Source organism: Cryphonectria parasitica (genome assembly GCF_011745365.1).
Source record: "Cryphonectria parasitica EP155 unplaced genomic scaffold M406scaffold_4, whole genome shotgun sequence".
Classification (NCBI taxonomy): Eukaryota; Fungi; Ascomycota; class Sordariomycetes; order Diaporthales; family Cryphonectriaceae; genus Cryphonectria; species Cryphonectria parasitica.
In genome coordinates, this window is record NW_024468912.1 from 2,812,626 (window position 1) to 2,838,574 (window position 25,949).

At 53.9% G+C, this 25,949-nt stretch overlaps 7 protein-coding genes across 7 annotated transcripts; 4 read left to right on the forward strand and 3 right to left on the reverse strand.

The window, feature by feature from the left end:
• Positions 1-2,775: 2,775 nt before the first annotated feature.
• M406DRAFT_97423 (uncharacterized protein) lies at positions 2,776-5,756 on the forward strand. Its single transcript, XM_040926363.1, has 3 exons — positions 2,776-3,478; positions 3,515-4,128; positions 4,198-5,756. The coding sequence occupies exons 1-3, from the start codon at positions 3,326-3,328 to the stop codon at positions 5,222-5,224; spliced, it is 1,794 nt and encodes a 597-aa protein (XP_040776957.1). The 5' UTR covers positions 2,776-3,325; the 3' UTR covers positions 5,225-5,756.
• Positions 5,757-6,417: 661 nt separating this feature from the next.
• On the forward strand, positions 6,418-8,868 carry M406DRAFT_256259 (DUF1741-domain-containing protein; the record flags this gene model as incomplete). Its single annotated transcript, XM_040917088.1, has 6 exons — positions 6,418-6,501; positions 6,683-6,892; positions 7,044-7,201; positions 7,251-7,377; positions 7,452-7,789; positions 7,854-8,868. The coding sequence occupies 6 exons, from the start codon at positions 6,418-6,420 to the stop codon at positions 8,866-8,868; spliced, it is 1,932 nt and encodes a 643-aa protein (XP_040776958.1).
• An 812-nt stretch (positions 8,869-9,680) lies between these two features.
• Positions 9,681-10,950, forward strand: M406DRAFT_346124 (uncharacterized protein; the record flags this gene model as incomplete). The annotated part of the gene is made up of 3 exons (XM_040922151.1): positions 9,681-9,969; positions 10,117-10,464; positions 10,538-10,950. The coding sequence occupies 3 exons, from the start codon at positions 9,681-9,683 to the stop codon at positions 10,573-10,575; spliced, it is 675 nt and encodes a 224-aa protein (XP_040776959.1). The 3' UTR covers positions 10,576-10,950.
• Positions 10,951-14,060: 3,110 nt separating this feature from the next.
• On the forward strand, positions 14,061-15,776 carry M406DRAFT_38743 (uncharacterized protein; the record flags this gene model as incomplete). Its single annotated transcript, XM_040924071.1, has 2 exons — positions 14,061-14,336; positions 14,394-15,776. 2 exons carry the CDS (start codon positions 14,061-14,063, stop codon positions 15,774-15,776), a joined length of 1,659 nt encoding a protein of 552 aa, XP_040776960.1.
• A 444-nt stretch (positions 15,777-16,220) lies between these two features.
• On the reverse strand, positions 16,221-17,768 carry M406DRAFT_38462 (uncharacterized protein; the record flags this gene model as incomplete). The annotated part of the gene is made up of 4 exons (XM_040924059.1): positions 16,221-16,373; positions 16,503-16,840; positions 16,903-16,964; positions 17,077-17,768. 4 exons carry the CDS (start codon positions 17,766-17,768, stop codon positions 16,221-16,223), a joined length of 1,245 nt encoding a protein of 414 aa, XP_040776961.1.
• Positions 17,769-20,067: 2,299 nt separating this feature from the next.
• On the reverse strand, positions 20,068-22,411 carry M406DRAFT_276762 (SDA1-domain-containing protein; the record flags this gene model as incomplete). The annotated part of the gene is made up of 1 exon (XM_040918296.1): positions 20,068-22,411. The coding sequence occupies one exon, from the start codon at positions 22,409-22,411 to the stop codon at positions 20,174-20,176; it is 2,238 nt and encodes a 745-aa protein (XP_040776962.1). The 3' UTR covers positions 20,068-20,173.
• Positions 22,412-23,467: 1,056 nt separating this feature from the next.
• M406DRAFT_68382 (uncharacterized protein) lies at positions 23,468-23,896 on the reverse strand (the record flags this gene model as incomplete). Its single annotated transcript, XM_040925163.1, has 1 exon — positions 23,468-23,896. One exon carries the CDS (start codon positions 23,894-23,896, stop codon positions 23,468-23,470), a length of 429 nt encoding a protein of 142 aa, XP_040776963.1.
• Between the last annotated feature and the right edge of the window lie 2,053 nt (positions 23,897-25,949).

The window sequence follows — 25,949 nt, forward strand, 5'->3', positions numbered from 1 at the left end:
CATGTCTGAGATCTATTGAGCTTGGCCGGATCATCACTTGCCAACAGCCGCCGAGTATGGCGGCGCGTTGGGGAATACGGCTGGGCAATGACAACAAGCAAGGGTTATTTCATTTATCAAGCGGCAAATAGACGAGACACCCCAGAACAGCGCCTGATGGCCAGGGGTTTCTAAGACGTCGAGGCTTGGTTGTGGCGATGAAGGGTGGCAAAGATTCCGTTGGGGAATCATAGCCTTTGTTTTATGTAACACGGCTCCCCAACTGAGAGTCAAGCTCAAAACCATTTGGTCCTCCAATACTCTTGTGTGATTTACTGAGAACCGCCCTCCGGAACAGAAGACAAGAGCGAGCTGTATCACCACGGAAATCGCAGCATGTCAAAATAGAGCAGGGAGGGGACTCAAAATTTGGCGTCTCAGACACATTTCCTCGGAGCCAAGTGCCGTGGCAGGTTTCGGGTCCATCTCCGGACCACGGCCGCGTGTGCCTGTGTACAGCTAGCCTACCATGTCGTGCCGGCAGCGGTGTGTCCGTCTTTATAGTGCGTGCAAGAGTCAAAATTGGTGTCACTCGCCCCCGGCCTTCGCAGTCTCTCTCGCAGGTACCCGTGATTATGTTCTCGTCTTGCTAATCCAAGGCGACTGCACTAGGAGTTACAATGAGTCCTCTTTGTAGAAGTGTGGTAATGACTGTCTAGAGGCATCGTAAGTTTTCGCGAGATGCTGAAGTGAGGCGCATGCATGAATGTTGGGACGTCCGCCGATACAACAGCTTTCCATCCAGCTCCCTTTTTAGCTGCACACCTCGCCATATGCACACATGCTTTTTCTTAACTGGTACTTAGTATGCGTAGTATATGTCGCGTTAAGATCTGTTGAGCCTGTCCAGACATCTCATCCAACATGAGCAAAGTTCACACTGTACCATGGTAGATGTTCTCACAATTATGTGAGGCCCGCCATTGCCGCCTGCATACTGTTACTGTACATGATACTACATAGTGTGTACTGAAAGAGTTTAATCCAGGAGAACGGGTGGTCCCGGACGCAGCACGATTAGAAGTCAGCGGCAACCTAGCTTTGGTCCTGTCCAGGACAATAAGGGTACTGCCTTTGGCTGCTTAATGCTGCAAACACATACAAGTCTGTGGCGTGGTGTGGTGTGGCGTGTCGTGAAAATCTCGTCTTCCTTCGCGGGAAGAAGCGATCTAGAAACCATTCTGCTTGCCCGTCGAGCCCCCAAAGTGGAGAGGAGAGCAGCAAGCACCTGGGCATTATTGGCAGAGACAAAGAAACCTCCCCGCGTGGGTCCCTGTCAGCGTGCCAGACTTTCGATTCGACATCTGATCTCGGAAGAGGGCGATGGTCTAGGCAGGCGGGGATGATGGATCGGAGTGTACTATGGTAGTATGGGGGGGGGGGGGGGCGGTGTGTACAGTGTGTGAGAGAGATGTGGCGCGAGTAGGGAGCCGATGTAAAGGTTCCCTCCTCCTCGGAACGATCCGCTACAGGAACACTTTTTCAGCATTGCGATCACGGGACCTATAATTTGACACTCTGCTCGTATCAATCACTATGTTCATCTTTCTCATCGTAAACTCGGCACTACTATAGTATGAAATTTTCCGACCCCATTGTAGCGTGCCCTGGTGTTCGTATTGCGATACTTATTTTAGCAGTGCCGACGATGAAGCGGGTCTGCCTTGGATAGGCCGTGCTATGAGGTGTGTGTCGCTCCAAATTTGTGTCCCCTTTACGCGATTTGGTTTTTCTTTCTTTCATTCCTGAGAAATCGCGCTGCTATTGTTTTGCAGCTGGGGACTGTCTATACTTGGCATATCTTCTTGCTTGATAGTATTGGGTTTGCCATCGCTGTGATTTTTTTCTGTTGCAGCGGCTCGCGCGCTACGTGAGACCAGACCAGATCAGCAGGGGCACCTGCGTGAGTAAGTAGGCCAGAACAGGTCGAGCTGAAAAAGGTTGTATGGGACGGTGTTGAAGGGGGTTTCTTCCCCTACCCCATGCCTGAGGTATGAACTTCACAAAAGACTTGTACAATTCCCGAGTAGAGAGTCTACCTATGTACTTAAGTACTCACCTAGAAAGTACGAATGAAACTCCTGAAAGCATATCTGCATGTTCAGTTGGCTGGCAGTATGTTTGGAAATCACATGAAAGATAAATCGTTGAGATGAATCAATACGACGCTAGACAAATTAGTGGCAAAGGGCCCATGTTGCTGCCCCATCGAACCTGCCCTGCAGCATTTTACAAGTGCACCAGGATAACCAAATCTCTTTCAGGGGGCAAGAGAGATAAAAAAGCTCACTTTCATGTTTTAGGGAGGTTGACACGGGTATTACGTAGTATGTCGTTGGGGACAAGGTTCTTTTTGGTGGTATTTTCTCTTGCTTTCTTTTTGCTTGTTGTTATCAAGAGGGTCAAGATTAATGGCGGCCCAACACTATGTACATGTGTGGCATCACACAGATTTGTCAAACTAGATTCGCACGGCCAGAACATTTCCAACTCGTCTTACCGTACTTGCCATAGTACCTAACTCTGCTATGTGCGACTGCCACTGCCACTGCAGAACACAACCCCGCTAAGACGGTCAGGGCTCTTGCCCACTTGACTTGACCCCCCTCCCCATATCAATTCAAGAGGGGCTTAGAGGCGGGCGCCAGAACTGACTGGAACTGCACCGCCGAGTCGCATCGTGGTCACCTTTTTCCAGCTTCAATGATAACCGTCTGTGACCGCCCTTTTGGGTTTCTCGGCTCCACAACAACTCTCCCTACCCCATACTCACGATCATTTGTTCGGCCTCGGCCCTGACCTCGTTTCTTCCCCTTGGACTTCCCCTGAGAGACGCCTCGCTTTTGTGTGTTTGTGTGTGTGTGGACAGGACGAGGACCAAGAAACGCACGCACGCCATTCTGGACCGGAGTCACAAGACCAACTTCTCCCGCGCATTGCATATACGCACACACGCACAAACACACACTATTTCAGACGACGATCGTCCCAACATCGGCCACGTCTTTGCATTGCTCTAGCACTTAAATCAGAAAAAGGTGTTGCTGATCGCCTCACTCGACGAGGGGTCACACCAATTTGGGTCATCATCGCCTGAGGAATACTACTTTCCTGTGTCATACCATCATCCTACGGTGCAAAGCCAGCTTCCCTCGCCCCGCCTCAGCAGCAGCCCTCACCTCAATTGCTCTGTCCTCCTCTAACCACACACGCCTACGATCTTGCAAGCCTCTCGAGGTCGCTGAATCACCTCTAACTACCCTCGACTCCCCCTGTTGTATAGAGCATGACACAGCCAACACAGGCGCGGAGGCGCTTCGCTCCTGTGCCTATCGAGACCACCTTTAAAGAGCACCGCAGAGGAGGCCCAGCCGCCGAGCCGACGCCTGAACCCTCCCCGACAGAAGAGTCTCCCCCTCCGCCCCCGTCACCTCCCAAGGTCGCCAATCATGAGACTCAGACTGTCGTGCGGGAGAAGCGCCGGTTCGCACCGCAACTCCTCGAGTCCACAAGAAGATCACGAAGAGCTGGAGACACTGTGCCCGCCACGAAGCCGGCTGATAAGACCGACATTACACCCTACTCGAAACATATCTACTCCCTGTCGTCCAAGAAGAGGCCACACAATAGGAGGCCCGGCCATGCCAGGCGAGAATCATGTGATGATGAGATCGCCGAGCATGTCTTCGATCTCAACAAGCTGGAGGCGCAGAAGCGCATGGAGGAGCTGGCCATGTCGGCGTTCCCTAACAGCACGATGAGACTGGGTGGTGCAGAACATTTCTTTCTGCGGGAAGGGTCTGACGATGATGACAGCCCGAGGGGCAGGGGCAAGACACGCGCCGGCAACAAGGACGAGCGGAGAGACTCGTCGGAGGACAATGTGAACTGGATGGTCAAGGAGATGCAGAAGCACGCCGACCAGCTGGCTGCAGACAGGGGTGAGGCCGACTCTTGGGATTCTGGATCGATCAGGAGCGAGGGTCCGCCAGACAACACCTTTGCCTTCACCAACAAGGCTCGCCATACCATTAGGGGATCCATAGGGCCTCTGAGTCCCATTGGCGAGGATTTGAAGGCGGTGGACAAGTCAGACGAGTCTTCCTACTTTGGCACTGCTGCATCATACGATGCGAAGACTTCTGACCAGCCAATCAGCACGCGCCCAGGCACGTTCGGTGAGACCGTGGATGTGGACATGCCCGATGCGCCATCCCGCCCTTCTGCTGCTGCTGCTGCTTCGCCGTCCCAACCACCGCAAGAGACAGGCTTTGCACGCCCACGTGGGGCTTTTGGTCGTTTTTATGGCTATCAGAACCAGGCTGGTGCCCAGGACAAGGCCGCCGAGAAAGCATTGTTCCGACTGAGGACCCTGAAAAGCCCGCCCATGGCCGGCAAAGACCTCACTTTTCGTATGTGCCCGTCTCCGAAGCAGACCAAGCTCGAGTCGGACCAGAAGTGGGACGTCGCTGCCGGCGCCAACGTCGAGCAAAACCGGGATACTACTGGACAAAATGGGCTCTGGAGAGGGTACTGCTTCACGAGCAAGGGCGATGAAGCACTGGCCCCCTCTGTCCGCCCGGCACCCATGCTCATGACCCCATCATTTCCCGCCACGCCTTTTGAACACAGCGATCCATATGCCACGACCGATGGGACATTGGCCCCCTACCCAGTCTCTGCCGAGCCCACACCTATGGCATCTGGCCAGTCGTCGGGGCTCTTTTCCATCTCTGAACACCGCTCCCGCGGCGGTCAGCCCAAGGGCCTTCATATGCTGATGGGCCTGGAGCAGCGACTGCAGCAGGAGAAGGCTGCCGCGGACTTCAATGAGCGCATCGCAGCCGAGTTCAATGACCAGTTCGTGACGCAGGTCTACAATTACCTCAGCCTGGGGTATCCTGCTACGGCGCGGGCTTTTGATGAAGAGTTGTCGAAAATCAGCAGGATACCCACCAACGAGTTGCAGATTGAGGATGACGTCGTTATGGACGGCATAGGCAGCCGGGCTAAGGGTCATATCAAGATCAGCATGGACCTGGATATGAGCGAGGATAGACGCTGTCCACGTTGGAGGGCCCTGAAGCAGTACATCTTTGAGTGGGCTCGACAACATCCTGATCTCGACAGCATCACCCCTCTTGCATGGGGTGTGGCAGAGAGGCGAGGCAGCTGGGGCATATGATCCCTAGAGATGGGGCTGTCATGAACAGTTAGAGGGAAGAGAGGAGGGAAGAGAGGAGGGGCAGTTTCTTAGCCACCATTGCCATTTGCAGTTTCTATCTTTACGTCTTTCGTTTGGCCTTTCCCCCTTCTCCCCCCCCCCCCCAGGGTCCCTTGAGGTTCTATGCACTACTGGGTGCCATTGCGTTCGTTATTAGAAGGTTTTTTGTCCATGCTGGTCAAGCATGGTTATGACATGTGATAGACAGACTTATGATGGGAAGAGCATACTGGTTTCGACACCATGTCACTTCATTGCTGATGTGGAAAGGAGTGGCAAGAGGATAAAAGAGGAATGGAGCCCTCACCTTTCTGTCCTTTCTTTTCAATGTTTTTTTTTTCTTCTTCTTTTTCATTTTGCTAAACACATGGTAGATGTGGTAGAGGGAGGGTGTGTGGTCATGCGAGCATCATTCAGCATAGATTGGCAAGAGGCAAACAGACATAGGATAGCGAAGAAATTGAGATTCCAAGGTGGCCATTTCCTGGCAATCATGAGACTCCGTTCAATCTCGTGCAAGGTAGCCAAGTCAGGGAAGACGCCATGTGAGATGAATCTTTAGAAGGACGATTATCTATCTGAGAGCGTCATGAACCTGATCTTCATTCTAAGCTTGTAGTTACCAGAGCTCTACCAGGACTGTTTCTGGTTCAGCCCTACCGATTGACAGATGACGGCTCCAGGGTGCCGGGACCCGCGTTCCCCCAAAGCAGTTAGGGATGGCTCTCCAATTTATTGGCTGGTGGTCCTTGAGAATTCCAGGGGGGAATGGAGGGGGGGGGTCCCTCGGCAACTTCTTCTGCCGTAGAGTAACCCTTGTGACTGCAAAGTACTGTACCACCGCCAAGACCCTGACGTTGACGTGTTGAGGACTTTGAGGTCTGGCGGCAGATCACCACTAATTATTACCCACCCTTGTCAAAGGGGTCTCGGAATAGCCTCTGGTCTCGTCGATACCATAACATAGCAGCTTGGTCTGACATCAGTCTTTACCTCTCTCTCTTCTCTGGACTCAATCGCTCTTTAGTATCAACATTGTCAGATTGGGTACTCCAATTTGTGAACAGCAGCAAGCAGAGAAAGACACGCAACGGTCTAAACACCTTGCTAGTGCTGCTGCCGCTGCTGCTCCATGTTGTCGCTAAGCCGCGTGGATGGAGAAGTCCCCCCTCACCCAGCAGCCTCGACCTGAGGCCTTTCAGCAAAAGGTCGTGCAGCTGTATGAGGATTTATTCAAGGTCTGTGCTCCCTTGCCTCTCTGCTCACCCACACACTCCCCCCCCCCCCCAATATTTTCAAAGAAAACCTCACATGCTAATTACTTCTTGCATGTGATCAACAGGTTTGAAGACACCCACCTAACCCGCCATCCCCCGGCCCCGACGATCGATCTTCAGCACTGATACTTGAGATGGGAAGGATGATCAAGATGCCGAGCATGACCTGTCAGAAGGCTTCTGGCGAGAGTTGTTCTTGCTCAAGCCGGACCGCGCCTCGCTCCGGCGCATTCTGGACGGGCTCACGCCCGCCGACCTGCAGCATCTCGAGGAGCAGACGAGGGAGCTCTTCTCGCGCGCGGTCAAGACCCTGAAGAGCTCCCAGGTTGTTGCTCAGACAAATGCGCTTGATGTATGTGTGGCCACATGAAGCTGAGAGTGCCCCCCCCCCCCAAACACTTTGACTATCATCTTTTTCCGTCTTAAGTAGTGATGATATGGTAGCTGTTCGCTATTCGCTGTTCGCTGTTCGCTGACCAGCCACACCGGCCCGAGAAATACAGACCCTCAGTACTTTCCTCTCGTCCGTTCTGGCAAAGAGGTACACCAACCCGAGCTCCGACATCATCACGATCCTGGCAGGTCTCGACAGTATCGATGCGATTTTTACAGACTTTGTTGGATCGTTGGACAACATAATACGGAATGGCAAGAGTGGTGAGTGCGGATGGCAGTCCAACCCTCGGGACGGGGGAAGATTTGGCTGACAGGGACTCGTATTCAGTGGAGATACGACAAAAGGCTGTCGAGGTTGCATTGGCCATCACATCCGGAGCATATCAGACCAGTCTCTTGACATACTTGATACAGAAGGACATGTTCCCCTCCGTCATGAAGGTTTGTGTCTTCGTTCCTATCTCGGCCTGTTTCAGGGTATCAAACACTCGTCTAACCTATATACGTTGTCGCAGTTAATACAAGACGCCGAGAATACGTCCGAGATCTTTGAACCTTTTACTCTTGTCGGTCTTCTGGCAAACTACAACAAATTCGAATTTCAAAATCCATACCAGCTGCGGTTGAATGATTTTGTGAACGAGGAAACGATCCAGAAGATCATCAGGAACGTTGGACAGACCTGCCAGAGATTGAGAACGCAGTATGTGGACATACAAGAAGACCTGCCGGAAGGCTGGACGTTCAGCAACACTTTGAACATGATCGGGCTGGGAGCGATAGCACCGGGACCGAAACCAGACAAGAAGCCTGTGTATGATGCCGACACGGCGAAGAAGATGTTTGCAGAGCTGTAAGTTGGCTTTCCTGCCGCTCCTCTCGCAAGAAAAGAAAACTGACGGAGCTGGGTACTGAAGACCGGGGAATGACGCCGCGGTTCTACTGGCTACTTACGACTTCACACATGCAAACAAGCTCTTCTGTTTCAACTTTGTCACGCTGGCCTCGGAGAAGGGCGAAGAGCATCCTTTCGCAAGCTACATCTCCATCACGTCCTACCTCCTCACACACGCACATCTATCTACAAAAACAAGCCTCTACGCAGTCCTCAGCCTGATGGTCTTCCGTCTCCTGATTGAAGACCCAATCCTGTGCAAGCGCATATGCAGCGATGAGAACAAGGTGGCGGTGCGGCTGTGTCGACAGAGACAGCCATACCTGCCGCTCGTCCGGGGCGAGCGCACACTGGCCACGGCCATCATCGACACCATGATTGACGGGCTGAACCACAATCTCAAGAGGCGCCTGGACGTGGGCATGTACACGCTCTGCGTGGGGATCTTGCTCCGCATCATCAGCTACATGTCCAGGTCGCGCACGCGACTGCCATACCACTGGTCCGAGCTGTTCCGCTCCCTCCTCTCCCTCATACGGTTCCTCACCACCTACGCGGCAGACCTCAAGGACCTGCCGCACATCGAGACGCTGCTGGACCACGTAGTCAACCTCCTCGCGCTAGGTCTGTCAGCAGGCGAGGCCTTCCTCCCGACGCCTGCGGCCTATGATGACCTCTTCTACAAGGTCGTCGAGGCGGGCGACACGCTGGTCAAGTTTCGTGATACGTACCGGTTGGCAAGCAGGCCTACAAACAGCATCGAGACGCTGATCAGCGTGAGCACGCACTACAAGACGCTGCTGGCTGAGGGGGGTGGGGGGAGCAAGGGTGGGAAGGGGAGCAAGGCTGGCGCTGCGGGTGTCTTGACGAGCCTGCAGGTTGCTGAGGTCATCAAGCAAGGGTATGAGACGCTCAGCATACAGGCGAAGGAGGGTTTGGATAGTTGGGAGAGGTATAGGGAGGCGGACGAGAGGACACTGCTCAAAAAGGTGGCGAGAGTTGCGGTGGGGGATGTAAGGGCCCTGGTGGCAGAGTAGGAAGGAAGCACAGGAGGAGGAGGAGGAAGAAGGAGGAGGAGGAGGAGGAGAAGAAGAAGAAGAAGAAGAAGAAGAAGAAGAAGAAGAAGAAGGGGTGTTGTTTGGCCCCTGGAATGTGAAAAGTACTTGGGCAGGCGGATGTATCTTACATAGGTAATTCATGCCTGCCGTGTGGTCACTTTCATGTGCTTTGCATTATGAGATGGCTTATAGCATTTTCCCTTTCTCAAATTTTGTAAAGCCACAAAAGACAAGACATCTTGAGCAAGGTGCACTGTCAAAAGTGCCTCCTACCCAAATGCTCACCAATCAGGCGAATACTTAGCAATATGAAGGACATGAGTATGGGCTACATTAACGGTCAATATGGCTCTAGCTGATTATGGCAGGGTGTCAGTGCTGGTAAGAAGACCCTTCAGGCTGCATGGGACCCCTAAGATGACAATCCCCCCCACTATGATTGGCTCCCTGGCACAGGAGTGGCCGAGCTTAGGCGAATGCCGTGAGGAATTATGTCATCGCCGAGCTCACTCTCCAGAACATGACCAGATTCTCGTGCAATCCCTGACAAACCCAACAACGGCAAATCTAAACCTCCATGCACGACGCAGTTTTCTTCAGCATATGGCTTTCCCTCCTCCGCATCTCTGTGAAGCATCCATAGCGCTTTCATTACTGCATTGAGAGTCTTTAGACATCTGTTCCATCACATTTCCACTTTGCATGTCGACATTAATCCCGACCGAACCCGACAGCCAAGACAACTACCTTTTTTGTTTCCACCACCCTCTGCAGAAGCCCGCGCCGACGAGATGAATGTGCCCATAATAGCGACAAGGAGGGCAACCTCGTCCATCTGCCTCTCCTGCCGCAAGTCTCTCCTCCGTCAGTTCTCTGCTGTCAGCCGCCGCGCATACCCAGAGTTCCAGTCGTACCGCCTCAACCCTCAGCCGCCCTCGCCACCCCGCAGCGCCGGCGGGCCAGACACCTCCATCACCCACCCGATCGAGCCGCCGATGCCCCGTGTCCACGAGACGCGACCACCCAAGACACACGAGAACGAACAGGAAGGCGCAACAACGAGAGTCACGTCGTCGGTGGGTGAGGAGCTGGCGCAGAGGTCACAGCCCGCCTTCGCACAGCCGGCGCAGGCCAGCACCAGCACCTCGTCACCACCAGAGCCGACCTCGCGGGCAGAACCCTCGTCGCAACAAGCTGCTACATCTTCCTCCTCCTCCTCCTCCACAGCGTCCTCTGCGTCAGAATCGAAGCCCAAGACCCGGCCGCGCTCGAAACTACGTGCGCCGCGGAAGGCGGCGATGATGCTCACCCCGGCGGCGGTGGACCACCTGCGCGCGCTGCTCGACCAGCCGGACCCGAAGCTTATCAAGGTCGGCGTCCGCAACCGGGGCTGCAGCGGGCTGGCGTACCATCTCGAATACGTGGACAAGCCGGGTGCCTTTGACGAGGCTGTGGAGCAGGACGGGGTCAAGGTGCTCATCGACAGCAAGGCCCTGTTCAGTATCATTGGCAGCGAGATGGACTGGGTCGAGGACAAGCTGAACCAGCGCTTTGTGTTCCGGAACCCAAATATCAGTGAGTTTGGTCCTGTGTCTTGGCTGATGAACTTTGGCAGGAGAGGAGCGAGTATATGCTAACAGCGAAGCAGAGGAGCAATGTGGCTGTGGCGAGTCCTTTATGGTTTAGGTTTCCAATAATGAAGAGATTGTGGCCTCTGCTACCGAGGCAAATGGAAAGGGGCAGGGACATCTTTGAGACTGTGAGTTGAGGGCATCAGTGCTGGGAAGACCTTGGAAGTCAGTGCACAAATGCATCAACATGGCGTTTACTAGATTTGATTCATGACAGGACAAGGGCTGCCGAATTTGATGGCACATGCACATTTATTACTATGAAGGAAGGATTCAGGGCAGACACGAAGTTCATCATCAAGACAGTCATCAATTTCCCACAGAGCATTTCCTCAGCCTGCTGTATCATGCACAGCATCAACGCTCTTGTATGAGAAAAAGATTATGACAGAGAGAGAGATAAGTACAAATCACAACAGTCAAGTCAATATTGCCCAAAAGTGTTTTGTGTCCATTGTGTATCCATTGATTGTATCGTTACCAGTCCAGCTTCGTATTCAGATAAAATTACACTCTTTGTACCCTCCCCCCTTCTCCTTCACCAAAACCAAACAGAGTAAAAGCCTGTCAACAGGGCTGCCTCTAGGGCATTATTAAATTTGGGAACCAGTCCCCCTCTTACTACTACTCGCTCTCATCCTCAGCATCCCTGGGGTGGGGACGCCCGTTGTTCTGGTTGGGGTGGGGGCCCTGGGGGGCTGGGTGAGCCGGGGCGGGGTGAGGAGGGTGCTGAGGATCGCGGGCGTCGACCTCATCCTCAGCGTCTCTGGGGTGAGGGCGTCCGTTGTTCTGGTTGGGGTGAGGACCTTGGGGCGCGGGGTGAGCTGGGGCGGGGTGAGGAGGTTGCTGAGGATCGCGAGCCTCAATATTTTCGTCTTCAGCGTCTCTTGGGTGGGGACGGCCATTATTCTGGTTGGGGTGAGGGCCTTGGGGGGCTGGATGAGCTGGAGCGGGCTGAGGAGGATGCTGAGGATCGCGGGCCTCGATATCTTCATCCTCAGCGTCTCTTGGGTGAGGGCGTCCGTTGTTCTGGTTGGGGTGGGGGCCCTGGGGAGCTGGATGGGCTGGGGCGGGGTGAGGAGGGTGCTGAGGGTCGCGAGCCTCGAGATCTTCCTCGACCTCCCTCGGGTGAGGACGCCCGTTGTTCTGGTTTGCATTGTTGGGTCCATGAGCTGGGCCTGGGGGAGGCGGGCCTGGGTGAGGGTGCTGGGGCTCGCGAGCCTCGAGGTCTTCGGCCTCAGCATCTCTTGGGTGAGGGCGTCCGTTGTTCTGGTTGGGGTGAGGGCCCTGGGGGGCTGGGTGAGCCGGGGCGGGGTGAGGAGGGTGCTGAGGACCACGAGCCTCGACGTCTCGGACGTGAGGAGGAGGTCCGTTGGGCTGAGGCGCTTGCTGAGGCGCGTGCTGAGGCGGCTGCGGCGCTGGCGGCCCGTTGGGGTCGCGGCTGATGAGCTTGGTGGACGCAGCAGCCTGTGTACGAAAATGTGAGTATTTTGAGCCATGTTGGGGAAGAAGAATGTGTTGTGTACGTACGTGAAAGGGAGCGGCCTGGACTCCGAGGGCCAGGAGGGTGAAGACGGCAGCCAGCTTCATCTTGCACTGATTGATTATACAGTAGAAGTATCTGTTCGTGCGGATTGGTTGTTGGGTTATCTGTCCGGCAGTTGAAGAGTTGGGAGTAGTTGCCAAGTTCCAGACTTGATGATATTAGGAGTAGATTAGTGAGAAGATGAGGATGCTGAAGATGCTGAGGATGATGATGATGAGGAGGAGGAGGAGGCTATCTACAGTTGAACAAAGTCGATGGTGATGGAGACTCTTATACTTCGACGAGCTCACTCTTGATGTTCAAGAGCCGAAGCTGCATACTCACGTACTTAGCCAATACTGACAACGGTAACACGGCACGACACCGGCGAATCTCGTCATTTGCTATACCCTCTCCGATCAAATCATCGCATTGGCCACTTCAGATGTTTCTGTTCTTTCTATTTTTTTCCCTTCTGTGCATGGTAGGAAACAAACAAGCCCAGCCATTGTCCAGGAGAGCAAGTTTGACCCCGCTCAGCCACGTTTCGAGAAGGTCAGCCCTCTGGAGAACAGGTCAACGTAAGCCTTTGTGTCGAGAATGAGCTCACGAGATCAGATTGTTGATAGGGAAAACATAACAGTATTCAGACGGACATATGCGCGCACTTAGTCACGCGCGCGTACTCACCATGCGCATGAGGAGGTTGAGGCGATTTCCAAACCGTCTGATCTACCCTTGTGCATATTTTTAGATTGTGTCCATTCAGAGCCGCGGCGGGGCTTTAAGAAGGGAGAGGGGGACAGCGAGGGGGAAATCTCCGAAACAAGGTAGAATCTGAAGCTTGTTTTGAAGTCAATATCTTAATAAAAATGGCCGCTAATAGTAGGGCTGCTGGGTAATAAGTCCTTGAACTCGGCCGAGACTAGTGAACATAATTGAGCGATGCTAAGGAGCATGTTATGACCGTTCTGTGAGAAGAAACCGTCCAAAGTCGGAAGCTGGTGACAGATTTGCTAGCACAGCCCTACGAGTCATGATCTTTGGTTTTTCTTTCATGCGTAATGCCATTATTGTGTCCTAGTAAGAAGTTCCTGTCGCACGAGGCCGAACAAATGCCAAACAAACACCTCGTATTTCCTAGATCTCTCGCCGTCGATGGTGATTCCGCCATCGAAACAAAAATCCTGTCACAAACCTCTTTGATGCCATGATCAATGGCAACAGACAAGGAAAGACGGTTGGATATATTTGGCTACGGCACTTTCGGCAGTATCGTGCTTCTAGAATTTGAAGACCAGACGAAGAAGGGGGGACACTAGTGCCAGCGAATGGTCTGACGAGCACGTCATTTACTCGAAAAACCTACTCTGGATCACTGTTGTTTAGTTGATGCTCTCATCTCTACCATTTGTCATGTAAGAAGTCTGACTGGGCCATGATGTGTTGAACACCAAAAGAGAGGTGAAGAGGAGAGAAGGGGCGCGTATCCCAGGTAGAGGCGTCTTGTGCAAGTCTCTTCTCTTCGATAAGTTGAAGAATGAGAAAAGCAGTAATCTCTGATGTCAGTTTACAAGAGAAATAAGGCGTGTGTATATGATCTCAAGGACCACAAAGCAAGATGTTCTACTCTGTCGATGCTAGATGACAATGGGAAAAGTAAAGTGAGAGAAATGAAGCTGGCCTTGAGCCCTGGAAAATGCCGTGGAGTGTAACGACCTCATGTCCCCCCACACTAACACTGCGGCCCGGAGCGACAAAGGCTTGGCCAAGTGCCCCTCGAGCCCCTGTAACCCAGAGCGCGCCACGCTACACCACAGGCGCGTCATAACCTTTCTTTGCGCGGGAGTTGCGCCTCGAGTCCAACTTAACGCGTCAATGTTGGCTCGCTCAGCACCATCCTAACGTCCTGCTACCACAACCACAGTCACATTTCTCTCACATGCCAATCACAGTACATTGCCTTGCATTTTTGGCTTCTTTGGTATTTCTTCCTTTTGACTTCCATCGCAAAAATGGTCGTCTGCCCAATATGCAGCCGTAATGTCAAAACCTCCGAGATCAATAGCCACATCGACTCCCAATGCACAACCTTTATACTCGACAGCGATGCCAGCACAGGTGGCGCCAATGGCCAACACCAGTCCTCTCCAACGCCGTCGCAGAATGCCGCTCCTCCTTCCTCTACCATAACCAAGCGGTCAGCCGCCGACTTTTTCGCTGCACCGGCCGCCAAACGACAGGCCACCGCCTCCAAAATCTTGGCCCCCGCCATCAACGGCTCAGCGAATGTGTCCGCCTCCAGCGCTGCCGTAAAGTCGGCTGGAATGAAAAGAACATTTGATGAGGGGCCAGGTCACAACTCTTCAGGCCAGGCAGATGATCTCACCGCCGACACACCAATGACCGAGGCGCTACCACTGCCCGCGCCGCCGGTCAAGAAGCACAAACCAAACAGGGCGGCTCCTCTCGCCGAGCGCATGCGACCCAGCACCCTGGATGACGTCGCTGGGCAGGACCTCGTTGGGCCCAATGGCGTGTTGCGAGCCCTTATCGAGTCGAATTCAATGCCGTCAATTATTCTGTGGGGGGGATCGGGCACAGGCAAGACCACCATCGCCCGATGTATCGCCAAGATGGTCGGCAGCCGCTTTGTGGAGATCAACGCGACGAGCTGTGGGACGGCCGAGTGCAAGAGGCTGTTCCAGGATGCTGCGAACGAGCAGTCGCTCACAGGGAGGAAGACCATAATATTCTGCGACGAGATACATCGCTTCAGCAAATCCCAACAGGACGTGTTTCTGAAGCCTGTCGAGACCGGCACCATCGTCCTCGTGGGCGCGACCACGGAGAACCCTTCGTTCAAGGTCCAGGCGGCGCTTCTCTCCCGATGCCGCACATTTACATTACAGAAACTGAGCTCGGCCGACATCTCGAGCATCCTGGTGAGGGCGCTGAAGCAAGAACTCGAGGACGATCCATCCAAGCTATCGCCGCTAATAGACGAGGAGCTGTTGGACTATCTCTCCGCCTTTGCAGACGGCGACGCTCGCACAGCGCTCAACCTGCTCGAGCTCGCGCTGTCGTTGACGACCAAGTCAGCCGCGGACCGCTCCACGCCACTCACTAAGCAAGACATCAAGGCTGCCCTGACAAAGACACTTGTCTACGACCGAGCAGGCGATCAGCACTATGACACCATTTCGGCGTTCCACAAGGCGGTCCGCGGCTCAGACCCAGACGCTGCGCTCTACTACCTCGCGCGCATGCTTCAGTCCGGCGAGGACCCGCTCTTCATTGCCCGCCGCATGGTTGTCATCGCCTCAGAGGACGTCGGCCTGGCAGACAATACCATGCTCCCCCTCGCGACGGCAATGTACACGGCCGTGCAGCAGATCGGCATGCCCGAGGCGCGGATCCCCATGGCTCACTGTGCCACGGCCCTGTGTCTCGCCCCCAAGAGCACGCGGGCCTACCGAGGCCTGAACAACGCTTATGCTGCGCTGAGAGAACCAGGCGTGGCAGCGCTCCCCGTGCCGATCCATCTCAGGAATGCGCCGACGAGGCTGATGAAGGAGATGGGCTACGGCGCCGACTACAAGTACAACCCCAATTATCGAGACGGCAAGGTGAGGCAGGACTATCTGCCCGAGCAGCTGGTCGGAAGGCGTTTCCTGGAGGATAGAGACTTGGGTACCGAGGTTGACCCTGATCTAGACATGAAGGGTTGACATTTTACTTGGATCCAATACGTACTTTCAGGATAAACTAAATACTTGGTTGACTGCAGGTTGACTGCAGATTGCTGGGACAACATCACACACTACGAACAAAGAAAAAAAAGAAAAAAAAACACATCGATTGCGCCACCAGAGCACGCTCTCTCTGTCTCTCTCTCTCTCTCTCTTTCTCTCTCTACCAAATGAAGTGAATAATGTCAAGCTTATTCGAGAGCAACATGGCCACACAGACACACACCAATGAGTATGATATCATGAGAAGGTATGCGGTATATATAAATTCATTCCTTCATCTCTATAGCGACAACCTATCTTGACACAAGAGTACAGCTCCAGACAGGATTTATACATATCTACAAGAATCGAGATGGGACACATCAGTGCATACACACACATTTCCTCCTCCTTCATCTATGGCCAGCGAGCGAGCTTCCTTTAGACAGCAGCCTTCTGGGCCCAACCCAGGGAAGGGGTCTCGCCGTTGAAGACGACGTAGGCAGCCTTGAGGGCAACATCACCGAAGATGTTGATGCCGATGTCAGCGGAGGACTGGATACCACCGTAGCACTTGCCCAGGATGAGGGTTTCCTGCAATTTTCACACCACGAGTCAGTTATTTTATAAAAGATTTTCATCTGAGGGGGACGGATATATACAAGTCGGCTCAAAATGAGCGTTCTTGAGGAGAAGAAGAAGAAGAGAAGGTGGATTACTCACAAAGTTGATGTAGTCGGCCGGGACGGTGATGGTGGCATCACCAACGCCAAAGGAGAAGTCGGGCAGGTCAGCGTCGCAGTCAAAGATGTAGCCACCGAAGAGGAGGGAGTTGGTGGCACCGGAGACCTCGGCGTAGTAGGCCTCGATGACGGCAGCGGGCAGGTAGATCAGGGTGGTGCCGGTGTCAGCAATGCCGACAATGCTCTCAGTGGTGAAGTCATCGCCGACGCCGTAGCCGGTGGAGGTGAACTTCCAGTAGCCGGGCAGCTTGGTCACGGCGGTGTAGGTCAGGTCATCGACGAAAGTGTCGTTGATGAAGCCGAAGTCGTACGAGCCAGCTGGTTTCAAGTCAACAACACAGAACTCAAGAGTGAGAGGGAAAGGAAAGGTTACTACTCACGAGCGTCGTGGTTCAAGTTGGCGCAGAAGACGGGCTCGTCCAGGGAGTCCAGAGCGTTGGACCTGCGCAAGAAGAACATCAAATGAGGTCAGCCACGATTTCTCTTTTTCTTTGCTTCTTTTGCTTTGGAAGAGGGTACGGGGGAGAAACGAAAGAGGGGAGGGGACGACTTACCAGAAGGTATCCTGAGCCACGGGGGAGACGGTGTTCAGGAGGTTGAAGCCAAGACCCAGAAGACCATCGATATCGGTATCCGAGGTGAACTCGGAGGAGACGGTCTCGGCGGCCTCGACGGCCTGGGAGGTGACGGTCACACCACCGACGTCGACGACATCGGTGTAGACAACACCAGAGGAGGAAGATCCATCACCGTACGCGATCTCCCAGGTGTAGCCGGAGAGCAGCTTGGCAGTGGAGGAGTCGGAGGGGTTGTACTCGGTCTGGCCGTCGACCTCGGAGGAAGGGGTCAGGCTGGAGAAGACCCACAGGTCCGAGGAGCCCGTGTCGAAGTCCAGGTTGAGGACCTGCGCCGGGGTGCCGATGGAGACAGGGGTGACGTAGGCATCATCCAGGGTGTCGATGGGCGTGTTAGTGGCGCTGCCCTCGTCACGCTTGAGGAGCTTGGAGTCGACGCCCAGCGAGTTGGCGGCGGCCTCGGCGAGCCAGTCAGGGATGGGCGTCTTGTACTTCAGGTACGTCTTGTACATGGACAGGGCGCCATTGTTCTTGTAGTTCTCGCGCTTGACCTGGTGGATGGTCGTGCGGCCCGTCTTCTGGAGCGCGTTCAGGTCGTTGCCCTTGGGGATGGCGGACGCAGCGGCGGCACCGGCGAGGGCGGCCGTGAGGATAACCTTGGAGGCAACCATCTTGTTCTTGAGGAGATATCTATGTGGAGGAGGGAAAAAAGGGTTGGGCCAGAGAACGACGAGACGAGACTCCTTGAGAGAGACTGCGAGCGAGAGACCACTGCGAGCGAAGAGCAGAAGCTGACCTGAACAAACCTGAACAAGAGAAGGCCGACGGACCATCACATCGTTTTATAAACATGCGATGGGGCCTGCCCCAACATGATCGTCAGGGCCATGGTGGATCGGCCCAGGCCGATTGCAGAAGCTGAGCATAGAGGACGCAGAGAACCATGGCACCTCATCTTGCCCCAGCCAGGCTCCCAATCAGCTTCAACCTGCTGCACAAGACGAGGTTAAGCATGTCGGTGGATAGCTTCCAGAAGGGGAAGCTCAGAGGGGGGGAGGGGGCGGGTGGAAAGGATCCCATCATGGTCCTGCGTGCTTCCATGACGGTCTGCCATACGTTGAGGAGGGTAACGTCGTTCCTCATAGAATGCTACTCTGCTACGGCGTGCGCGCCTTGGCTGAAAGAAAAGAGCACACCACCTTCTCGAAGCTAGAAGAGTCGACGGGCTTGGGGGGCAGCAGCAGCCAATGCGGGCGCGCGCCTTGACAGTATCGGGGAGAATGCCTCGCTTGGCTTTACCGTGTGAAGGCAGTTGGCTGCGACGTTGCGATTGGGTGTGATTGGGTGGACGGGCCACTCAGCTCTTTTCTTTGTCGTCCTTTCGGGTTTCGGGGAACAATCAACATGTGGGGACCAAAACCTCCCACTCCTCATCTGCCATCCGAGCAAGGCTACGATGCGGCTTCCACTTTTGATAGAGATCCAGCCCCGTCAGCAAACCAATACATGTCGTGATGGGCCGGAACCTTGGCTGAGGCGACTGCAGGAGGAGTCGCTCACCAGATTAAACTCTAGGGACCTACCAGATCCGTGTTGGAACTTCAGGTTCAATGTAACCCACGTCAGCCGCAACCCCCGGCCGGGGCGGTTTTTGTCGTTGCAGTGAACCATGTGCCGTTTCCCGAGTCTGGTATTCCTTTCTCTAGGCATACTACATCGGGTCCTCGGGGCCCACGTCGCCCTGCTTGCCGATCGTCATAATGACCCAACCAACATACTACTCTGTGATATTATCCCAAGAATTTTTCTTGTGCTTTTCTCCTTGTTGCAATTCTTCTTCCGCGACCCCACGCACGTTCAATAGTGCAGTGGAACCCTTATGCGAAAGAGAGAGAGAGAGAGAGAGAGAGAGAGAGAAAAGTGGCACGGGCTCAGGACGACCTCCCTTCACATTAACTATAGACATGCATGCTAAATTATGACCATTATGCAATTCCTTTCTTTCTTTTCCCATATCCATGGATGGTCATACGACCACACTTGTATACTTCCAAACAGGCAGGTATGAGGAGGAAGACATCATAACAAGTTAAATAAAGTTCAACTGTATAGAAAGATCGGACACTTTGGGCACGTGGGGCCAGCTACTGATCATGCACGTGGACGCGTTTATGGCATGATCTGCGCCAAGGACAGTGTCCTGATTGAACGTCCCTCTTTTGGAGGCATCTTTGGTGGCAAGTGGGTTAGAGAATTGTTGTTGATAATTTACTGCAACTGGCCTAGTCTAGGATGAGGCTATCGCAATACCCCGGGCCAAGACCTGACAGAAGATCGTTACATCTGGAGACGTTGCACCTCTAGTCTTGGAGAGTATCTAGGGATTGTTCCGTCGGTTTTAGACAGTCATTCAACGTATTCGCAAGTCTTTCTTCTTCTTTTTCTCCTTTTCACCCTCTCAACCCGAGAAATGTGCTTTTGATGGCAAAGGTCAATACTCAGAATCCCCTTGGGAGCTTTTATATTCAATATGGAACGATTAGTTGCCCTCATTCAGTTGATCGACCGTCAACTTTATGAAAGAGAAAAAAGTTGTTAAAAAGAAAAGGAGCGGGGGGTATATATGGATAGTAAGTGGTCATGGTCCCGTGATCCTGCAGCAGCGGCTGTGGTTGGAACATAGATGTGCTCATTGGTAATGGAGGGATGTATAGTAAGGTTCTGAATAAGTAGTCTTCATTCGAGATAGTGAGACGAATGGACCAGTCGTGTTTTTTTGGTATTAAAAAAACCATGTGCTCTATTCTGGTCCCTGATTCCAAGTCTGATACTTTTTGCCGTGGCCTTCCATAAGCAAGGCAGCTGCTTGCATCCGTCCTTTCGATGGGCCCTGAGAATTTTGAGAGGGCGTTCATAGACACAATAAGCACGTCATGATCAATCATTCTGCTGTCGAGTAAAAGACGTTTTGAGATGAGGAAGAGGCCAGTCACATTGTGAAGGGGGCCTCGATTTCATGAATCAGGGTCTGATTCAGCGGGTAATGCTTGTCTATCATCATCTTGGTGCATGCCATCTAAAAGTTACCACTTCTTCCGCCCTTCTTGCTCCTGCTTATATGCGCCTGCAGAACCTTCTTCGTCTGAACAAGACTCCGCTTCTGCTTCATCTTGGCCTTGCCGATCGTCATCAGGAAGTTCTTCTTGCGCGCCTTCTCCTTGTTCGACGTCGACTTGCCCTCGGCCTCCTTCTTGGCCTTTCTTATGGCCTGCGTCGACTTGTGCTCCTCCCGGTCTGGCTTACCCTCCTTCGCCATAGCCAGCCTCTCCTCCTTGGTCGTCTTGCGCAGCTTGGCCGGCAGCTCAATCTGCTCGGCCGTCAGGGGATCGTCGGCGTGCCGTGCTGCGAGCTCTTGCGCGTGTTTAGACCGGTTGCCGCCCATGGCTTTGTCGACGTTGGCCTGGAGTCGCAGCTCCTGTAGCTTGGCGAGATCTGCTGGTGTGAGGATCGTAGTCGTTGCCAGTTTCGACATGCGCTGGAGCTCATCTTCGGCGGTGTTCTCCTTGCTAGTGTCGACCAGCTCTGGGGCCTCAGAAGAGGAGCCCTTTCGTTGTCGCTTGGCAGCAGGTTCTTCTTCATCTTCCGATTCACTCGACACCGCGATCCAGCCGCCAGAGTCGCTGCTGTCTATCGACTCGACATCCCAGTCCTCAGAATTGAAGCCATCATCGTCTCCCTCCTCGGGATTCTCATCGCTGCCAGCTTCTTCTGGCAGTCCCTTTTCGGCGCGCTTCTTCTTCTTCTCTTCCTCTTTCCACTTCTCTAGCAGCTCAAGCCCTTCAATGCCACCCGCATCCTGTTCGCCGAACTTGCGCTGTGTCAAGTCTCCGCTGCGCAGACCCATTACTGCCTCCTTGCCGCGATCCCTCTTCTTCAGCATCTCCGCACCGACCTCTCTGTACAGAGACAAGAGTCCCTTTGCAGCCATCATGACACCCTTGTCCTTGCTCTTCCTGTACTGCACCAGATCTTGCAGCAAGGTCTCGGTCATGGCAAGCGGCTGCCGGACGCAGATCTCGCGGATGGCATTCAGACCTGCTGCGGCAACCTCTGCTGCCGCCGCTTCCGAAACAAACTCATTGGCGATTTTCATGATCAGCGGCTCAATTGCGTCCGGCGGCACGAGACTGTGCGTTGCCTGTGCCAGCGATGCGAGGAATGAAGTGACGGATTGCTGTCTCGGCGTGAGGAACTTGATGAACCAGGAGTAGAGTGAAATGACGGTAAGCCTGTGCAGACCAACCAACCGGGTGACTAGTTGCAAGACGAGAAGTTTGTTTTCCAGCGCCAGCTTCGACTTGGTATTTGCCAAGTGCTTCTGGAACAGCTGCTCGGCGAATCCCTGCGGGTCGTGCAAGAGATGCAGCGCGGAGAAGTTCAAGGGATGTGGCTGGTTCTTCTTGCGCTCCTGCTTCTTGACCTTGTTCACAGCGTCCTTGTACTGTTTTGCCTTCTTCTTGGTCTTCTTGTTGATGCCTTGCTGGTGCTGCATCTTCTTGAGATCGATAGCCTCCTCGTCACTGCTGTCATCCTCCATCTCCTCCCTCTCCTTGTCTCCCCCCAGGAAAAATCTCGTGCCGCCTACAATAACTTTCTCGCTGTCGGCGAGACATGCCTCCTTCATGACCTCGACCGGTTTCGCGTCTGTCCAGATCTGCCGACGCCACATCTCTCGCGTCAGCCGGACCGCCCAGATACCCTTGGACGAGGTCCTGTCGGACGTGATGAGGATGGAGAGGACATTTTGTATCGTCCGGTTGAGAGGATGGTTGGTGGCCTTCGAGTTTGAGTTGCGCAGGTCGCTGACAATCTTCTGGTACAACAGGGCTCGGAGGCTCTTGCTGGGTGTCGAGACAAGGATCGGAAATAGAGTGGTGAGCAGGTATTCGGACGAGATGATCTCTTTTCGCCTGAGCAGGACCAGGCTTCCCACAAGTTTCTCGCGCACATGCGGGTCAAGAACGGCATGGTGCTCCGTCAGCACTTCCTTGAGGTCGTCTGGAAAACTCTTCGTCTCGGCCTTGAAGCATTCTGCGACGTGGGCAATGAAGTCGACCTTGTCATGAAAGTCCTGCGCCACATCCCTTGTGGCAGTCGCGGGACTGTCGAGGAAGACTTCTTTCGTTGCGAGGTAGGCCGTGTATTGACGATCGAACTCGTCTTGGTAACTCTTGGGATCCGACCGAACTTTGAACTGGAGACTGGCCAGGTCTGCATCCAGCTTGTCGAGCGCGCCGACCTTTCTCTTGCCCATTTTTGCCACGAAAAGAAAAGTTGCTCTCGACGACTGGCCCCGGAATTCGATGTAGATGGGGAAAATCTCCTTTAGAGGAAATGGCCCTCTATTGGGGGTTTATCGTAACTTTTTTGTTATCGATAAGGGGGCTAGTTCTACGGTGGTACTCTTAGTCAGCACTGATACCACTATTCGTCTGGGTTGTCTGTGCCAAGCGCATGACTTCAGAGTCTCTCATATGTGAGACTGCGAGATGAGCAGCCATGTCCCATGCGAGTTGACTTCAAATCGAACTTGTTCCGAAGCCTCTTTAGCCATAAACTTTTTATAGCCTTCGCTTGACTGACTCTTGTTGGTCTTGAGAGAGCTGAAGCTCAAACAAGCGACTGCCGTCCGCGGCTCCGTACTATTGTAGTTGTACCATCGTATATAGTAGATAAGTTTGATAACCCAAATGACGAAAGGCTGAGAGGCCTGGCAGTGTTCCTTACCCGATCCAGTGCGCCACAAGCCTCGCCTGGGCGATCAAGGCTCTCAGGTACTGGTGTAGACGGACACTATAAGCTATTAGTGGTTCTGTGGCGCGCACATGCAACCAAATTTCGGGGGCGGAGATGCAGCATGGGCAAGGCACAGCACGCACAGCACAGCGCCTATAGGCTGTATGCGATAGTACTACCGTATTACTCCAGTATGGTAGACACACAGTGGTCATATGGAACAAAAGGCCCGGATCCTTGCTGCATGAGCGTGGTGGAGCAGTCTTTTTGTTCTGAGGCGCAGTTGGATCGTCCCGGCGTCTAGGCCTCGTCTTCAATTCGTGTGGGTGTCGCTTCCTGGTGGAGCATCATTCCTACAATTGTGACGACTATTTGTGCTGAAGTATGCTTTTACTCACTGCCATGCAATACAATCCACTAGGCTTTTTATCACACCAAACACAGACGCTCAAACAAGCTTCCTCTTCCCGACAGTCCATACGGCCCGTAGGAGGTGAGCATCTTATATTGTAGTATGTAGAGGCCAATTCAATGCCCACCACCTACCTGCTGTGCTCACTCACTCCGCCGCTCATCAACGCGACCCGTTCCCGCCAGACCAGAAGTTCTTGTCGACCTTGTCATCCGCCGCGCTACTCCCACGATCGTGCTTCTTCTCAAAGTCGGCATTGTGCCGATCGACCTCCTCCTGCTGCTCCTTGGTGAGCTTGTCCTTGCCTGTGCCGGGCACGCTGGCGTTGTTGACCTTGGGCTTCGGCGGGGGGTTCTCGGAGCTTGGAAGTGGCTTGCCGCCACCCGCGCGGCCCTTGGCAGAAATGTCCTCGTCGACGGCCGAGGCGCTCTCCGTGTCATTGTCCTTGTCTGGTGCCGAGGTGGCATAGCCAGCGGGGCGGGAGAATGTTGGCGGCAGGCCTGCTGCGCCTATGTTTGTTGTGCCCGTGCGGAGGGTGGGCACTTGGACGCGAGGGCCCCGGCGGGACAGGCTGACTGCAAGGCGGTACATGACTCGAATGCGTGTGTGGATAAGGTCAGTTTTCCTGGGGTAAAGAGGAAGTGTATTTATCACTGTGATGATGATGTGCAAAGATGAGAGTTGGAAGAGGCTTTGGGAAGAACGTGCAGGGCAGAATCAGAGAGACACCTCTCAGATACAACAAGCAATATCGAACAGAAAGATAGGCGATGATATCATTGGTACAAGGGCTGGAGTGGCCTGTCGTGCTTGCCTGTGTAGTACAGGCAGTGTGTGTGTCTATCTTTCCCTCGTGCAAGCAGGCAATGACGCAACTAACTATGGGTTTTACCGCCCATCTCTCAGCAAAGCGGGAAAGAGCCACTAGTAAATCGTGCCAGGTGCCAGGCTGCCTCACCTCCCAAAGTAGTCCTCTCTGAGCATCTATGTCATCTCAATCTTTGATCCTGTCTTTTTTGGTGACGGTATGAGAAAACACGTTCAGCCTTATCCTTTGGCTCGTCTGGGATCCCTCTCAACCGCCTGTTGTTCCTCAACCGTGCTGCCTAAGTAAGCATTTACTGCTATGGCACTACACACCATAATGATAAGCCTGACCCAGCTGCTGCGCCTCATCGAACAGCCAGCCTACCTCACTTTAACCCAGAACAGCCTGGTGCACCTTGGATGGATGGTGGAATGAATTCCGAAGAGCTGGGAGGCCTGGAAAATGCGAGTGGTATGTCTTCCTTTACGGGCTCGAAAGACTAGGCAAACTTTTGAGGAGCCCAAGGTGTAGAAGGGATAGTTCTCAAACTCAGGTTCGGCTACCACCAACAGGAACCTGGAAACTCGGGAGGGCGGGTATCGTGGAAAAGCACAAGGTTAAATGATCCTCTCCTACTGCTGACGATGGGGCAAAAGCCCGCATCTATCCACCCTACTACAGGCAATCCAGGGCGCCATCAAGCCCGCAGGAATGGCTTGCAGGATGCCCAGCATGCATGCATGTCTGGCTCTTTTTACACTACTACAGTACAGTACCAGGGGATGGCCACAGCACAGCGTCACATCAGATTCTGTGTGTTGGTTCCCCAGCCGCAGTGTATGTATCACTTTGCTCTCGGGGCACTGCCCCGGTCGCAGTTGGGGTACACACACAATGTCGACTCATGCAGGCGGCCCAATAAGAGACCTCGTGTTGGAGAGCACTCGAAACAGTGCGCGCGACTATCGCCTTTATTCTACTTCGCATCAACCGATCGCAGCGTCAGTCCGAGGATCTATCTCTTGGACCCGCGTGTGATTCGAGACGTGCAAGGGGACTTCAGAGCCTCGTGAACCGTCAGAACGTTGCTCCTATCGGGGCCTTCCCCCTCTCGCAAAGGAAAAAAAAACCCAAAACCAGAAACCCAAAAAGGGTGACGGGTATGTTATTCTTGGAAATAATGTCCATGCGATCTATATGGCTGAGACATGCGGCTCGCAGAGGTATTGGCAGCAGCCAAGACACATACGCCGGGCTCGTGGCCGGGCATGGTTTCGTGCCTTGGGACAAGATAAATTCCGAGCTGGGGCATCTTGGGCGTCTAGCTTGTCACGCCAGCCTTTGGACCAGCGGAATCAACCCTCCAGATGCGGGAAGGGTTTCCGCCGTCCAGCCCTCCACGACCACTACTGGCTAGCGATCCTGAGGGGGGGGCCCGCAGTGCAAGCGACGTGCTCAGCTCCGAGGGAGCCCCACACGATCATGGCCCTGGCGCTCACACCCGCAACCTACAGGAGGGTCATACAGTACAGTAAAGTACATGGGGTACAGGGGCCCCTCCCCCTCCCCCTGGTCAACAGAGCCTCGTCTGCAAGGCCCAGTGCAATGGAATAAAATACACTGCGCCTCCGGGCTCAAAAATCATGGACCTCCTCTTGTCTCCTCACACCTTTTTTTTTGTGTGGTCATCAATAGAGGCCCAGGCCCACCTCGAGACCTGATCAGAGAATAAGTGAGGCCGTTCCCGTGTGCACGTTCCAGTTGAGCTTCCAGATATTTGATAAGAACGGCAGAGGCTCCTGCGTGGACGCTTGGACACCCCTCACTCACCTCATC